The 13,891-nt window shown below is 55.5% G+C and overlaps 3 protein-coding genes across 3 annotated transcripts; 2 read left to right on the forward strand and 1 right to left on the reverse strand.

Annotated features, from left to right (window-relative positions):
- Window positions 1-1,402: 1,402 nt before the first annotated feature.
- PHYSODRAFT_312746 (hypothetical protein) lies at window positions 1,403-3,636 on the forward strand (the record flags this gene model as incomplete). Its single annotated transcript, XM_009524125.1, has 2 exons — window positions 1,403-2,317; window positions 3,592-3,636. 2 exons carry the CDS (start codon window positions 1,403-1,405, stop codon window positions 3,634-3,636), a joined length of 960 nt encoding a protein of 319 aa, XP_009522420.1.
- Window positions 3,637-4,690: 1,054 nt separating this feature from the next.
- PHYSODRAFT_298151 (hypothetical protein) lies at window positions 4,691-6,401 on the forward strand (the record flags this gene model as incomplete). The annotated part of the gene is made up of 4 exons (XM_009524126.1): window positions 4,691-5,068; window positions 5,228-5,678; window positions 5,744-5,802; window positions 5,877-6,401. 4 exons carry the CDS (start codon window positions 4,691-4,693, stop codon window positions 6,399-6,401), a joined length of 1,413 nt encoding a protein of 470 aa, XP_009522421.1.
- A 54-nt stretch (window positions 6,402-6,455) lies between these two features.
- Window positions 6,456-8,467, reverse strand: PHYSODRAFT_543375 (hypothetical protein; the record flags this gene model as incomplete). The annotated part of the gene is made up of 1 exon (XM_009524127.1): window positions 6,456-8,467. The coding sequence occupies one exon, from the start codon at window positions 8,465-8,467 to the stop codon at window positions 6,533-6,535; it is 1,935 nt and encodes a 644-aa protein (XP_009522422.1). The 3' UTR covers window positions 6,456-6,532.
- Between the last annotated feature and the right edge of the window lie 5,424 nt (window positions 8,468-13,891).

The raw sequence follows: 13,891 nt of genomic DNA on the forward strand, positions 1-13,891 counted from the left end.
GGTCCGATGCGGCTCGCGCTTCGCTACGACCCGATACACGTCATCAGGTAGTGGACTGCGCTACGTGCCCATTGAGACGAGCTCCGGTAGTGCTCCTGGGGGTATGTACGCTGGCCTTGGACGCCTTGAGCGCTGGCAAACGCAGTTCCATGATGAAGTCCGCCATCTATTAGACATCATCACGAGCAGACTCAGTCCTGAAGCCGCCATAACCACTGGGGACTTGTTTGATACTCACCCGGAACACTTGAAAAGCCAGCACTACGCCTCGCTCATGCGGCAGGAAATGTACGACGCGCTCCAGGAGGCAAACGCTCATTCGATACGCATGCTGCGGTGCACGACCAACTACGCGCTGCTGCAGACGTACCAGAAGAACGCTGGCATTCGCGTTCGAAGGCACCGGCAGCTCTTGGTCGCATTCCAGTCAATCTTGGAGGAAGTAGCGACGTCCATGCACGCGCCTTCATACAACGCAGCAAACATGAGGTGCCTTGTACGTGCTGGTGAAATAGCCTTCTTTGGCGAGGCTCGACCCCGCGAGCGTGAGCGCGAGTGGCAATCATTCAAAGACGCCATAGGCAAGTACGAGCCGCGAGATAGCGCGTACATTGCGGCGGTCACGCGGTTGTTAGAGCTGCATCGGGTCTTCATCGACGAGAATTGTCGATCTCTTCTGCGTCTGGGGGAGGAGACCGCGTCACGCTCACTGACCGCACAATGTGCTGCGGAAAACCAGGCTTTGGTCGCGCTGGATGATCTGTGGGAGCGGTTCCAGCTCCCGGTATGGGACTCGCTCCTGGGCGACGAGAGCAGCAGTCGATCACAGGTTGTCGGCGGGAAGAACCTGCACATGAAGAAGCGCTTGCTTGGAAATGCTGAACTGGGTATGGGAACGGCGTCGTCATCAGGCACATCGACGGAGATCCCATCGCCGAAAGACCTGTCCTTCGCGCTGCGCAGTCTGCACATGGGGTCCGCTACAACGCTCGTGCAGTTCTGCAACACTGGCGTGCTCGTCCTGCCACCGCCAAGCAGCATCGAGGACCAGCTCAGCTATCTCGAGATCTCCGTGGAGCTGACGTGGATGAACGCCGACATGAAAGAGCTCGAAGAGCAGTACAAGAAGTTCATGCTGCATCGAAAGACACACCGCGAGCACCAGCGACTGTCCAGTGCCACCACTCGAAAACCTCCGAAATGTCCCCAAACAATAACAGGAGCGTCGTGCACAACCGCAGCTTCTTCGCTCTTGGCATTGAACAAATACTTCCACGAAGACGGGATTCCCGATGATAAAGCCCAGCAACTTGAGTCGGCATCAAATGGTAACGGAGTATCATCCGTGAATAAGCCGACGAAGAGGGAAAACACCCCAGTATTCATCGTTCCAGCGTCCGAAATGGCTTGGTTTCTCCGTGGCATCACTACCAATTGTGTCGATCACAGCCAACAGCTCCTTGATCTTCAAAATGCGTCCTTGCAGCAGCTTCGTGACCAATTTGAGGCCGTAACTCTCGAGTATCAGAAGATCAAGAAGCAGTGGGTCAAAGCCAAAGCTGAGGAGCGGATTCGGCGCGAGGCTTTCGCTGTAGACCACGCGTTCCACTTGTACTTCGAGGTGGAGGCTCTGCGGAAGCAGCTTGGAGTGCTGGAGGCACGCAGGGAGCTGGATCAGAAGATTTTGCGCTGCGATCTCAACGCCGAATACGACGAAAAGCTGCGCGTGACGCACGCCGAGCTCCTGAACAAGCAGCAGAAGTTTGCAGAGTACCGCACGACCATGCAGCGCGAGCTGCAGACCGTGATCCAAGGCGCCCACTCGCAGTTCGTCGACCAGATCTTGGACTACTCCGGCTCCATCCCTTCCGCGATCAAAACCTCGGTGGCAACACTTCTGCGCGGGCAACAAGAAGTGGTGAGAATCAAGAGTGAGAACGCTGCTATGAAGCAAGCGCTCTTGAAGGTCCAGGCGCTGGGGGATATGCAGCAACAGACTCAGAGCGCCGCTCGAGAGCGCGAGCTCCTACTTACCCAGAGATTCGCCACGGCTGAAGCTTTCCAACGTAACGAAGTGGAAAAGCTACAGGCGTACGTGAAGGAGCTTGAGGGGAGTCTGAGTAAGCTGTCGCAGGAGAAGACGTACTTCCAGGTGAAATGGACGACAGCCCAGAAGCAAATGGAAGCCACAGCCCAGAGGAGACGAGAAGCCAGAGTCCGCGCGCTGTCTGCAACGTACACCCGAACACTGCCGACAGGAGCCATAAGCACAGGCTCGGACGATGACAGTCCACCAGCAGTTGCCATCAACACGCGCGTTCAAGTCGACGACACCGACAGCGTCACGGATGCCAGCACTACTCGTCCCCCAACAGCTACGAGTACAGTCGACGGAGCGCAGAAGCAGGAGCGCCAGCGTCTTGAAGCGCAATATCTGAACACCACTCGACATTACCAGAACGAAATACGCCGATTGCAGCAGCAGGTCACGCGCGAGATCCGCGAGAAAGCAGCCATTGCCCAGCAGCTCACACAACTGCGCCAGCACGAGTCTTCAGCTTCAATTCAGTCACGCGATGGCCTGCCTCTCATTGACGACCCTCTGACACCGAGAACACCACGCGGAGACGACACTTTCAGCCGTAGAGATCACCTGCTGCCGTCCACCCCGCGCAGAACGCAGTCAGCATCACCTCGTACGCCCTCGAGAGCTCTTGGCTGCGTCGCTGCTCCGCCGGATCGATCGACGACACCCAGACGTCCGAAGTCTTCCTTCTCCCCACGAGCCTCGCTGCTCCGCGCTCAAGTTGAAGTTGGTTCTAGGTCCCAGCCGCCGCCACTCCTGCCATGTCCGAATGCTCCTGCTTCTGGGTCGAACACTCCGTCCTCGAGGCCGGGCAGCTCCGCTGGAACGTCTGCGCGAAAATTTCAGGTGGTCAAGCGCGAAACGAACGTGGTAGACGGCGTCGCGGGCGTATCGAACACCCTGTCGGTCCGCGAGCCTCTGCAATATCGCTGATCGATACAACTAACTCACTACGCGGATACAGTATGCAGCGCAAAGTGAAGCATACATTACAATAATACAGTAGAGCATTGAAGTGCAGCAGCAGCTGCGGAGCACGACGGACCCGCGTCGCTCCCTCCGACTGCTTGTCCAGCCTTGTGGGCGGACATGGCTGCCTTCAAACCGCTCTGAGGAAATGAGAGAGAGAGAGAAAGCGATACCGCACGACGAAATTGGAGGACAGAAGGAGGCTTGAGGCGACGTTCTGTCGCCTCAAGCCTCCACTCAGTCCTGCAGAAATGGCGCGCTGCAGTGAGAGGGGATGGTGGACACGGATGGAGCTACACCCAGTCGTCGGATGTTCACAGTGTGGCGCTCACACTTACGCGCCGTCCTCCCTGCAAAAAGTAAAATAAAATAAAAGAGTCAGTCTCACTTCATTCCTACTATTGCCAGCTCCACCACAGCTCGTCGTACCAGTCCGGGGACATGCCGAAGTAGTCCTCCATGGCGTCTTCTGCGTCGTCGTCCATGTTGGCAGGTTCGTCCATCGTCTCGTCGTCCATGTCACTATCATACGTCAGCCTGGCGGCAACCATAACAATGAAAATAATAGTGTCAGCATCTAAAAAACTCCTCTCATTCCCCCCCTCCCCTCCATCGCAGCACTCACCCCTTGCAGAGGCACGTAAAGTACAACACCTTCTTCTGCACCTTGTTGTAGAAGAAGTAGTTGAACGACCACCTACAAATTAAGAAAAAAATCAGACCCATAAACTACCCCCATACCGTAAATAAAAGTTGCCACTGTACGAACAGGTTGCCGTCCGAGAACGGGTCCGAGTCCATGTCGGGGATGTAGCTGTACACGTCGCACTCGTCGAGCTTGATGGCCTCGGCGATGCCCTCCCACATCTTCTCCACGAAGCCGGCGCCCTCGCTCTCGAGCAGCTCGGCCAGGTCGTGGTTGATGCGCTGCAGCGCTATCCGGAAGTCGAGCTCCTTGCGGAACTGCTCGGGCCGCGCGGCGCTGAAGTCGTAGTCCGGGAAGCTGGCGTTCATGGTGGAGATGAGGTTGATCAGCAGCTTTCGCGTGGCCGGCGCGGCGATGGGCCCGAGCGGGGACGAGCCCAGCAGGTCGGCGTCCGCGGCCTCGATCTCCTGCTGGTAGAAGAGCTCGAGCGACTTGGCCAGGCGCTTGTCGCTGCCCGCCTTCTTGCACGAGTACGTCTCGATCTTGCCCTGGAGCACGCGGTCGCCCGCCTCGTAGTTGCCCAGCACCGAGTTGAGCCACGACAGCTGCGGCTCCTCCAGGTACTTCATCGCGGCAGTCGAAGAGCTACGTAAGTCTTGCGCTTGGGGTTGCTTGTTGTTGAATGCGGCGCGTCAAGTGACTTGAGTTGAGTATGGCGACGCGTGAAGCGTCGATAATTTTTTTTAAAAAAATGTGAAAAATACTGTGAGGATTGATACATAGAGAAATTAAGAGATGTACGGCACTGAACCCACACTCACGTTACCTGTGCGGAACTCATATTTCGGATACTTCGGGAAAAACGCGGCACCTAGCCTGTTTCTTTGTGATGTTCAACGTGGCAGCACAAAATTTCACGTACGCCACACCACTGTCGCAGCACTACCATACAGCATAACAACCCCAAGTTTAACTATCCCGACACCAGCATGCGGCGCTCGGCGCTGCGGCGGCCCGAGAGCCTGACGGACAAGTACCGCATCCTGGGCAAGATCGGCGAGGGCACGTACGGCATGGTGTTCAAGGCGGAGGCGTACTCGTCGGCGCTGCTGCCGCGGCCGTCCAGCGGCGGCTCGGGCGGCGCCGAGGACGAGGAGCCCATGACGTTCGCCATCAAGCTGGTCAAGTCGCACAAGGAGGGCAAGAACGACGTGGTGCTGTCCAGCGCCACCGTGCGCGAGATCAAGCTGCTGCGCGAGCTGCACCACGACAACGTGGTGCATCTGCACGACGTGCACGTGGACCCGCGCGACAAGTCGCTGGCGCTCGTGTTCGAGTACGGCGACCACGACCTGCACGACATCATCGTGCAGAGCAAGCAGAAGCCGCTGGGCGAGTACACGCGCAAGTCGCTCATGTACCAGATACTGAAGGGCGTCGACTACATGCACGACGCCTGGGTCATGCACCGCGACATGAAGCCGCAGAACATTCTGGTAGTCGGCCACGGCCGCAAGAGAGGACAGGTTAAGCTGGCGGATCTGGGTCTGGCCCGCATCTACAAGGAGCCCATCAAGGCGCTGTCCGACGTGGAGCGCGTGGTGGTCACGCTCTGGTACCGCGCGCCCGAGCTGCTGCTGGGTGCGAAGCATTACACGAAGGCCGTGGACTTGTGGGCGGTTGGCTGCATCTTTGTTGAGCTGATCAACACGCGCGAGCTGTTCTGCGGCAAGGAGGTGGAGGGGTCCAACGCTCCGTTCCAGAAGGACCAGCTGGACAAGATCTTCAAAGTGCTGGGCATGCCCACGCCGCAGACGTGGGAGGGGCTGGAGAACTTGCCCGAGTACAGCCATGTCGTGCAGATGGGACGCGAACGCAAGTACCCGACCCAGTCGGAGCTGAAGAATGCAGTTAAGGTTGGGCCTGGCCGCGCGGGCGCTGCACTTCTGGATCTGCTTTCGAGGCTGCTGGAGTATGGTGAGTGCCAGGTGATCATGTCAGTTTCACTGCTCGTTGCTGAGGATTTAACTCTGTACGTGCAGACCCGGAAACGCGCATCACGGCGAAGGAAGCACTGGAACACGAGTACTTCAAGGAGATCGTACGTGTTTCGTGCCTATTGTAGTGCTGCTTGTTTTACAGTCTAACCGCGTTGCTTGGTGTTAACTTCGACAGGAGCCTGAACCAAGGGACTGGGCCTTTGACGAGCCTGGCAAGGAACCTGTTTCCTTCCGCACGCAGACTGTAGAGCCCGTAGCGGAAGAAAACCTCCCGTGGAAGAGCAAGAAAGACGGCGCAGCAGGAGCTGACGGCAAGCCGTCCGACGCTGCGGGTAGCCCTCACCGAGATGGTTCCAGTAGCCGTCATAATGACCATCGTGGACGTGACGCGCCATCGCGAAGCCGCAGCCACCACAACTCGCGAGATCCGCAGCAGCAACCTCAGCGACGAAGTGATCGTGGCAACGCTGGGGACGCGAACGCACGAGACACGAGAAGCAGAGGGCCTCCTGCTGGAGGAAACGCGCAAGCCGCTGGAGGATCAGCTTGGAGAGACCAGAGGAGTTCTGGCCGTTCCGGGGGAGCTGCTGCACCTAATGCTGGCGCGATCACAGGTGCCAAGCGTCCAAGTGGCGGCGAGCGCCCCACTAGCGCGAGTTCAAACCGTCCTCGGAGTCCAAAGCAGCCTCGCCGCAGGTGAAGGGACGAAGAAAGCCAACGAATTAGGCTGCAGGCATTCAGTAAAACAACAGCAAACCACCAACATCAAGTGTCTGTGTTAGGCATTTCGTTTACAGCACTGGTAGAAGTTCTTCGTCCTTCGCTTCTCCCTTACTTCTTGGGGGTGGTGTCGGCCAGCAGGCGCTCGAGCTCGACAATGCTTTCCACCAGCAGTTCCTTGAGTTGAGGAAGGTCCTTGCGGTAGCTGGAGAGCTGGAAAGCAGAACCTTCTTGCTCGATTCCGTATCCGATGCCGTAGCAGTCCTCGTTCACAGGTCCAAAGCTACCGCCCTCAAGCGCTGGGCTAGACAGCGTGCTGGTTGACAGGATAATCTTGCTCATAATTTGGTGGGCCGGCAGCGTGTAGAACTCCGGCGTGTCGATTCCCTGCAGTTCAGCCATGGCTCGCAACGCAAAGAGGTGACGGTCAAAGCCCTGGCCCATCACACCGTTCTTGGTCAGCTCGCTGTGCTTCGTCACAGCCGCACGCAGGGCATTGGCCTTGTCCGAGTCTGACGCAGAGGCATCGGTCATGGTGCGCACGAAAGCCACAGCTTCGTTCGTGCAGCTACGCACGGTTTCGGTACGTCCGTGCTTGAATGCGGCAGTGCTGGCGCTCTCGTAGGTGGCCACAAACTTCTGGTGCAGTTTGAAGTGCGCCAGTTGGATCGTCATCTGCATGAGCCCGTCCGTGCCAATGTTGTACTTCTTGCCAACAGCACGAGTCACGGGACTCTCCGCACACGCGACCAACAAGCTGGAAGTCCACTTGTCGTACGTCTTCTTCGCCTCGTTCAGCAACTGCTTCGTCTCACCGTTGACGTCCCACGTCAGCTCCTTGGGCTTAGCTTGGCTGCTTGCCTTCAACACCGGGTACTTGACGCTGTCGCCATACAACTCGTGGAGGTAGCGCAGCACAGCCACACCGTCTCCCCAGGCGTGCTCAAAGTTCACCGAGGCCGTACCGTTCGCGGCTACTATTAGCTGAAAGCTCTTATCGAACCAGTGGTTAGTGCCGTCGCCCACCAAGAACGTGCGGCTGACCTCTTCAGGCGTCGCAGGGGACTCATGCTCCAGGCTCACCACGAACAGCGCGCTGTCAATCTGCTCCAGCGACGCCTTGTTGACGCCTCCACTGGCCTCCAGCTTCTGGCGAGCGTTAGCCCACGCGTCACGGTTCATGGTCGTCATGAGCCCCATTCCAGGTGCATCCGGCGTGCTCTTCGCCAGTGGCTCAGCCAAGATCGCTTCAATATTGGCCAGGATCTGCTCGTCCGGGACAGCTCCTCCATCCGCCGTGAGCACGTCAAAGGTATAGAACTTGGTTCCTCTCTGAACCACAACGTGCTTCGATCCCGGCGACACCTTGAGCTCATCTTGTCCGATCTTGGGCAGCCTCGTGCTGGAGAACAGGTTCTTGTACTGGGACATGTCCAGCGGGTACGCGCCGAGCGCCGCGGCTCCGTAGAAGCTCACACTCTCGGGCAGGAACTTACAGAAGTACTGGAAGGCCGTGGTCTTGCTGGTATCCGGCTTGGTGTGGAAGATGTCCGGCTCCAGCTTCTTGTCGCGCAGCGTGCGGTGCACGCGCACGGTGGAGGCGATGAGCGAGGCCGCGCGCTGGCTCTGCGAGTTCTTGGCGGGCACGGGGTCCATCTTGAGCTTGATCTGCGGGTTGTAGTTGACGGGCAGCGGCTGCCGGTCGTTCAGGTACATCTCGAGCCACCACTGGTTGATGTACGACGTGTGCTTGTTCTCGGCGTCGCGCGCCACCAGCGCCCGGTGCAGCTCGGGTCCCACGCCGTTCTGGAAGTCCCTAACGGCACGCTGCGTGTCCGCGAGCTGCTGCGCCGTCACCACGGGCTCCACGGCGGCCAGGTAGCGCGCCAGCGAGTCCTCGAGCTTGGGGATCGGCAGGCGCGTCAGGCTCTTCTGGAAGTGGTAGGTGGGGATGATGGTGTCCTGCACGTAGCCGCTGGCGGACGAGAAGGCGCGGCGCAGGGCAAGTGCCGCGCGTGCGCGGGCAACGGTGGAAGCCTGCATCATCGCAAGGGGAAGCAGTGGGCACTGGAGAGCGGATCCTGAAGTGCGTGTAAGATCGTTGACGTACGCTTCGCTTCAACACGTCGGATTGCGGCCAGGAACCGACGTGCTTCAATGTGTTCACCGTAAACGTCGTTTGAGATTTACTATCTCTGTTCTGAAAATAATGCACCTTCAAAAAATATTTGCGCATAGCTCCGCCTCGTTTTTTTCACCGATATAGGATTTGCAGAGGTTTAATGAAGTGCCCTACAAAAGAAAAGGATCCAGGTCTGAAGTCTCAAATGCAGAGGGTAGTAGCGAGGGCTGGTGCTGGGGTATCAGCTGCGGTGGGGAGGGACGTTGCCCAGCACAACTAACCGGACGAGGTTGGGCAACACGAAGCTGCTCTGCGTAGATCTGCTCTACAGAGAGCATTGCGATTGCTGAGTGAGCGCTGAAGAGGATCTCGGCATCACACATCAGAGTGGTGGGGAGTTGGCCAGCATTGATCAGCTTGTCCTTGTGCATGTGCGTGAGCCGGTAGTTGTTGCGCCCTTCGTTGGTCATGATCTCCTTCATGACAAGTTGCAGCGTTAAGAATGTCTTGTTGAGAGTTTCTGCCGTAGTCTCTGCAAACAACTTCCTTGATGAGATCCTCCGTGGTCCGTGGGCTGGTGTGAGACTGGAGAGACTGTATGCTGCAGAAGTAGCCGAGACCCAGGCAATTGAGATCTAGGCTTTGGGCAGGTTGGTTCTTGAGTCGGATATTCCATCCGTCGGCGCGTCCAGCAGCGAGCACTTCAGCGTCCTCCTCAAGCACATGTGGCCTCGCGTTGTCTTGTTGAATGCGAATGAGAGTGGCCTTCTGATCTTGAGGCCACTTCGCCTTGATGGCAGGAATGACGTCGGTCACGAGCATGCGGCGCGCCAAGGTACGGTTCATAGAGACTGGTTTTATCTCCTCGACACCTGCGGGGCGGTTGACACTCCAGCGTTGTGTAATGTAGGTTTCCACGACAGGTCAAAGCCCTATCTTGCCGTCCCAGTCGCCGCGTGGCCGCGCCACGGCGCACAGGAACATCACCTTCTTGATGTGACGCTTACTTTGAACGTACTGCAGGGGGGCTTCTTCCAGGGGTGTGCCGTCCTTGCCTGTCAGCACGTACACACGCTGGCCGATCTTTTTGACGTAGAACCACTTCTCGTCAATGTGGACTACGTCGAACATTGGGTCGAAATAGTACTGCCCGTCTCCGTTTAGCTTCACGTGGTTCACGGCGAACTTCATGCGTGCCACCCTATGCGATGCCGTAAGCAGGGACCGTGTGTGCCTCAGGGCCCGCCTCATGTAGCCCTCCTTGATCAACTGTTGGACAAGGTAGGAACTTGTATTCGACGCCTGTTGGATCTTGCGGTGGTTCTCACGCTCGTTGACGGGCACGGCTGACACATGCTCGCAGAGGACTGCTCGGTCTAGCATCTTTCTGCCACGCGCACTCTTTCTTGACTTGACAACTGCAGCGACGCGGTCGCCCATCGAACTAATCCCTCTCTCCCAAATGCGCGCGACGACGAAACGACTTAAGTGAAAGTGTGCTGCAGTCTGGACAATGTCCCCAGGGCTCAGCACACCTCTCGTGCTGCGAAGGAGCAGCGTCTCCCAAACGGCTTGCCGTTCTTCATCGGTTGCTTGCATCATGGGCAGGAGAGTGCGTCTTGAGCAGGAGGCTGCGTCTTGAGCGGGAGGCTGTAGATCTTCGAATGAGCACTAGAGGAAGTTGTGCGGTCCAGAAAAATGGGCAGGAGATTCGCAATTCAAACGATCGGATTTACAAGGGTATCGTTCTGAACAGGATGCAATCTGATTGGCTAGGTGCGTTATTTTCCGCTCAGAGGTAGTACGAACTTTATTTTCGAAAAGTAATCAACTTTTTGAAAATAAAACTCGTCTGGGAAAACAATAAGACTTTGTACTCCGAGTCGGAATAATACATATATATTTTACTGTATTGAAGCGAAGCCCAGATCTTAATTAAACTTTCTTAAATTTCTTGAGTTTGCTGTCAACGAAGCACATGCTAATGCGAAAAACTGAAAACAAAAACTCGTTTTTTGTGTATAAGGACTTAAGTATTGCGCCTTGCAGTCACGTCACTAGTATTTTGCTGGTAGGAAATTCGGACTTCAAGTCAAATCCAGATTTACGCGCACCAACATTCGCATTATCATGGCGCTATCTAAGTAGTCTCATGGTATGTGGGGTATATTTTTTATTTTTGAAAAAAACAAAAAGCTTCTTCATAATAATACCGTACCCCACAGAAATAAGTCTTCCTCGTTTAGAACTCAATTTGCCGGTAAAATGCTCCCAAAGTGTTGCCTTCTTGCTAATATTATTAAGAAAGGTTAACGCCTTGTGAACGCATAATTTAATGACCGGCTTTCGGTGTAAACTTTATCTAGTAGACATTTTAGATTCCCCTAAACTCGACCTCAAAAGTAAATCACAGTAAAAAATGTTGGCACGGTGCCCATCCTGGGAGTAATTTTATGTTTTGAACACAAGTCAGATATGGTCATCAGGTCCGATATTTCATGGTATGGATGAATATCGTGACGGTGCCGACACATATGATTTTATACTTAGCCATTGTATGGCCGTCATGGTCCAATCAAATGTCCATGAGCGATTATTGTCGAATGAGGAGGCGGATGAAGCGTATTTTATCCAATCATCAGCGCTAGGGGTATGTTTATGGACTGCCGACACTCCTGCCGACGTATAATGTCGGCAAGGCTGTCGAAATATGCTATCCACCAATAGTGAGGTTAAGTAATTAGGCGATTATATACATATTTTGCTTTCTGCCGACACTTCACATTGCGTTTGTTTGCCTGTTGGAAGCGTTCTGTATGGCGCCTTCACTTACATCACAGATTCAATCGAGTTTTCTCGGCAATGCCGTACCCGCATGCGAGCATGACACAAAGTAACTTCGGGTAAGGCGCTTCTGAGATGCCGCCAGCGACACATGCGTGACTGCTGTAGAGAGGTCAAAGCGGAACATGAACTAGCAAGTATCAAAACTTCAATCTATTCATTAGACCTTAGTACCAGTTTGTTGGTACCAAGTCAGAAAGCATGTGCTATACGATAGCCATACTGTATTCATGCAAGCCAGCCGCTTAGTGACGAACGACCAGGTAATCTACTAAAACCCCAGCATCCGACGAATTGTTCGGTATATGATAGATTACCAGGCTAGCTACCAGACCCACAGATACTGATCAGAATGCTGGGATCATTTTAGGCTCCAATTCACTTTTCAATTTACTCTGTTTCCAACGAAAGCACCTCGATACGCGACCCATACTTCTCCACCCCGCCATGTTTTCGCCTCCACCTCAACCATCATTGTCCAAGCGTCGCTCCCCAGCATCCTCATGTCAACGGACGGCACCGCGTCGAGCGAGCCCAGCGTCAGAGGGGCATGCCTCAATGCGCCCCGACACTACACCAACGGCAACCCGACGTGCAAACAACAAGGGCGTGAACAAGCAGAGTGCTGCGGCAGGGATAGCTGTGGTGTAGGAAACACCAGATTTCGCGCGACCAACTCGGCTGGAGTGGTACCCAGTACCGCTAGCCGAGCCCAGCCGAGCTCAGCCGAGTTCACCAGCTTATCCGGACACCTTATCCGGACACCTTATCCGGCTCAGACGAGTTCGAAGAACTACCCGGATAGCTTATCCGGACCAGCCGAGCTCAAGCGTCGCCGAGCTCAGCGAAGAGTCGGCCGAGATCCAAAACCACCCACTTTCATTTGGTATTTGTATAGGAGCTTAGGAATAGTGGAGGCGTCTTTTCAGGGCGCCCGACAGAGATAACAAACAACAGAGCAGAATTTTCTAGGCCTAAAGCACGTGTACACGTTCCGGTAAGTCCCTGCACGGGGCCGGATTATGTCTGCTGTCGGTACCCGAGAGGCATAGCTTGTAGGGTACTCGGCTGGCAGCGCCAAGAGATTAAGGTCGGCCCGGGTTGGGCGCGTGTCTCGCCAAGCGCGTCAGAAAAGTCTCGCTGCGAGCCGGTGTTCCCGTACCTCCCGGGCACAGATTGCTGAGTCGAGAAGCCTTTGCTCTCGGCGACTTGTAAAAGCGCTCCGTGCGCCGTCGTCCATCCTATGGTGGAGGGCACAGGGTTGAGTGAAAGGAGGCCGTCGAGCTCGGCGGTTCTCCGGAGGAGGGATCTTGGTTGGCAGGTCTCGGCGAGAGGCGAGACACCCGCTGTCCCTGTTGGGCCGAACCGCTCGGGGGCAACCTGGCGCAGGCCAACAAAGCCGCCCAGCTCGGCTCTTGTTGTGTTTGTTGCCAAGATACCACAACTGACGATTTTGTGTGTACTGCTATACCACATAGCTCTAATCCGAGAGATAGAGGCGGAGCGCCAGAGGAAACGGGCCCGGCACGACGAGCTCGTTTCGGACGAGTACGACTCTTCGGACGAGGAAGAAGACTCTCCGGTCCCAATCATGGACACCTTCATCGAGACCCGTGGTGCAGCCGCGATCGTCTCCTTGACCAACTTCTCGCCAACCGAGATCAACCGGTTGTGGTGCGATATTGAGGGCTTTGTGAATAGGTCCTGGAACCTGGGCCGAGGGAAAAAGTGTCGTCATTCGGGGAAGGATCTGCTGGTCATGATGTGACGAGGCGATGCGGTGTTTTCTCCCAGAAAACAGTTATAGGCCCTCCTTGACAGACCTCAGGCTACTAGAGCTTTGGATCCGTCTCGGCTGGCACAGGGTGTGTGTTGTCCAGTACACGCTGTTGGTCAGGCGCACGATGTGTATCCCTTGGGTAGCGGTTCTTTTCACCAGGAGGTTAGTATCGACCCCGTGAATCAGACAGCTACGCCGGGCTAACGCTAGAACAATCCAACCCAAATAGAGTTATACACGTTATAGAATCACACAAATACTTCTTTGCCCTCTCTTCTTTCTCGAGGCCCAAGGCTAAGGCCAAAATACAAGTCAACTGGTCCAACTCCAAGACACTTGATCAATCTTGGGGTCGCGCACCACCTCTCGGAGAGAGGAAACGATCTACCCTGTCGCCAACTTCTTCAGAGTGACACAGGCCCAATAGACCGCAAATATACAACAAAGACGGTCTGCAATCCGCCCAAATATACAGATATGGAATAGATATGATCACTTCCAGGCCGAAGCAGTGGATCACTTACCTAAAGTACTTTGAATTTTGTCGTGGAGAACGGCCTTCCAGGCTGTGAAAGAAGCACTTGTGCCCTTCGAAGCAAAACGAACTCTGTTTGGTTAAAGGTCACATACAGACGAAATCTTTCCTAAGCGACTCCTCGGAGACTGCGATCTTTCGGCGGAGTGTTGGTCTGACCTTGAAGGGTCGCCAGACTGGATACCTTCT

The sequence above is a fragment of the Phytophthora sojae genome (genome assembly GCF_000149755.1).
Source record: "Phytophthora sojae unplaced genomic scaffold PHYSOscaffold_3, whole genome shotgun sequence".
NCBI classification, from domain to species: domain Eukaryota; phylum Oomycota; class Peronosporomycetes; order Peronosporales; family Peronosporaceae; genus Phytophthora; species Phytophthora sojae.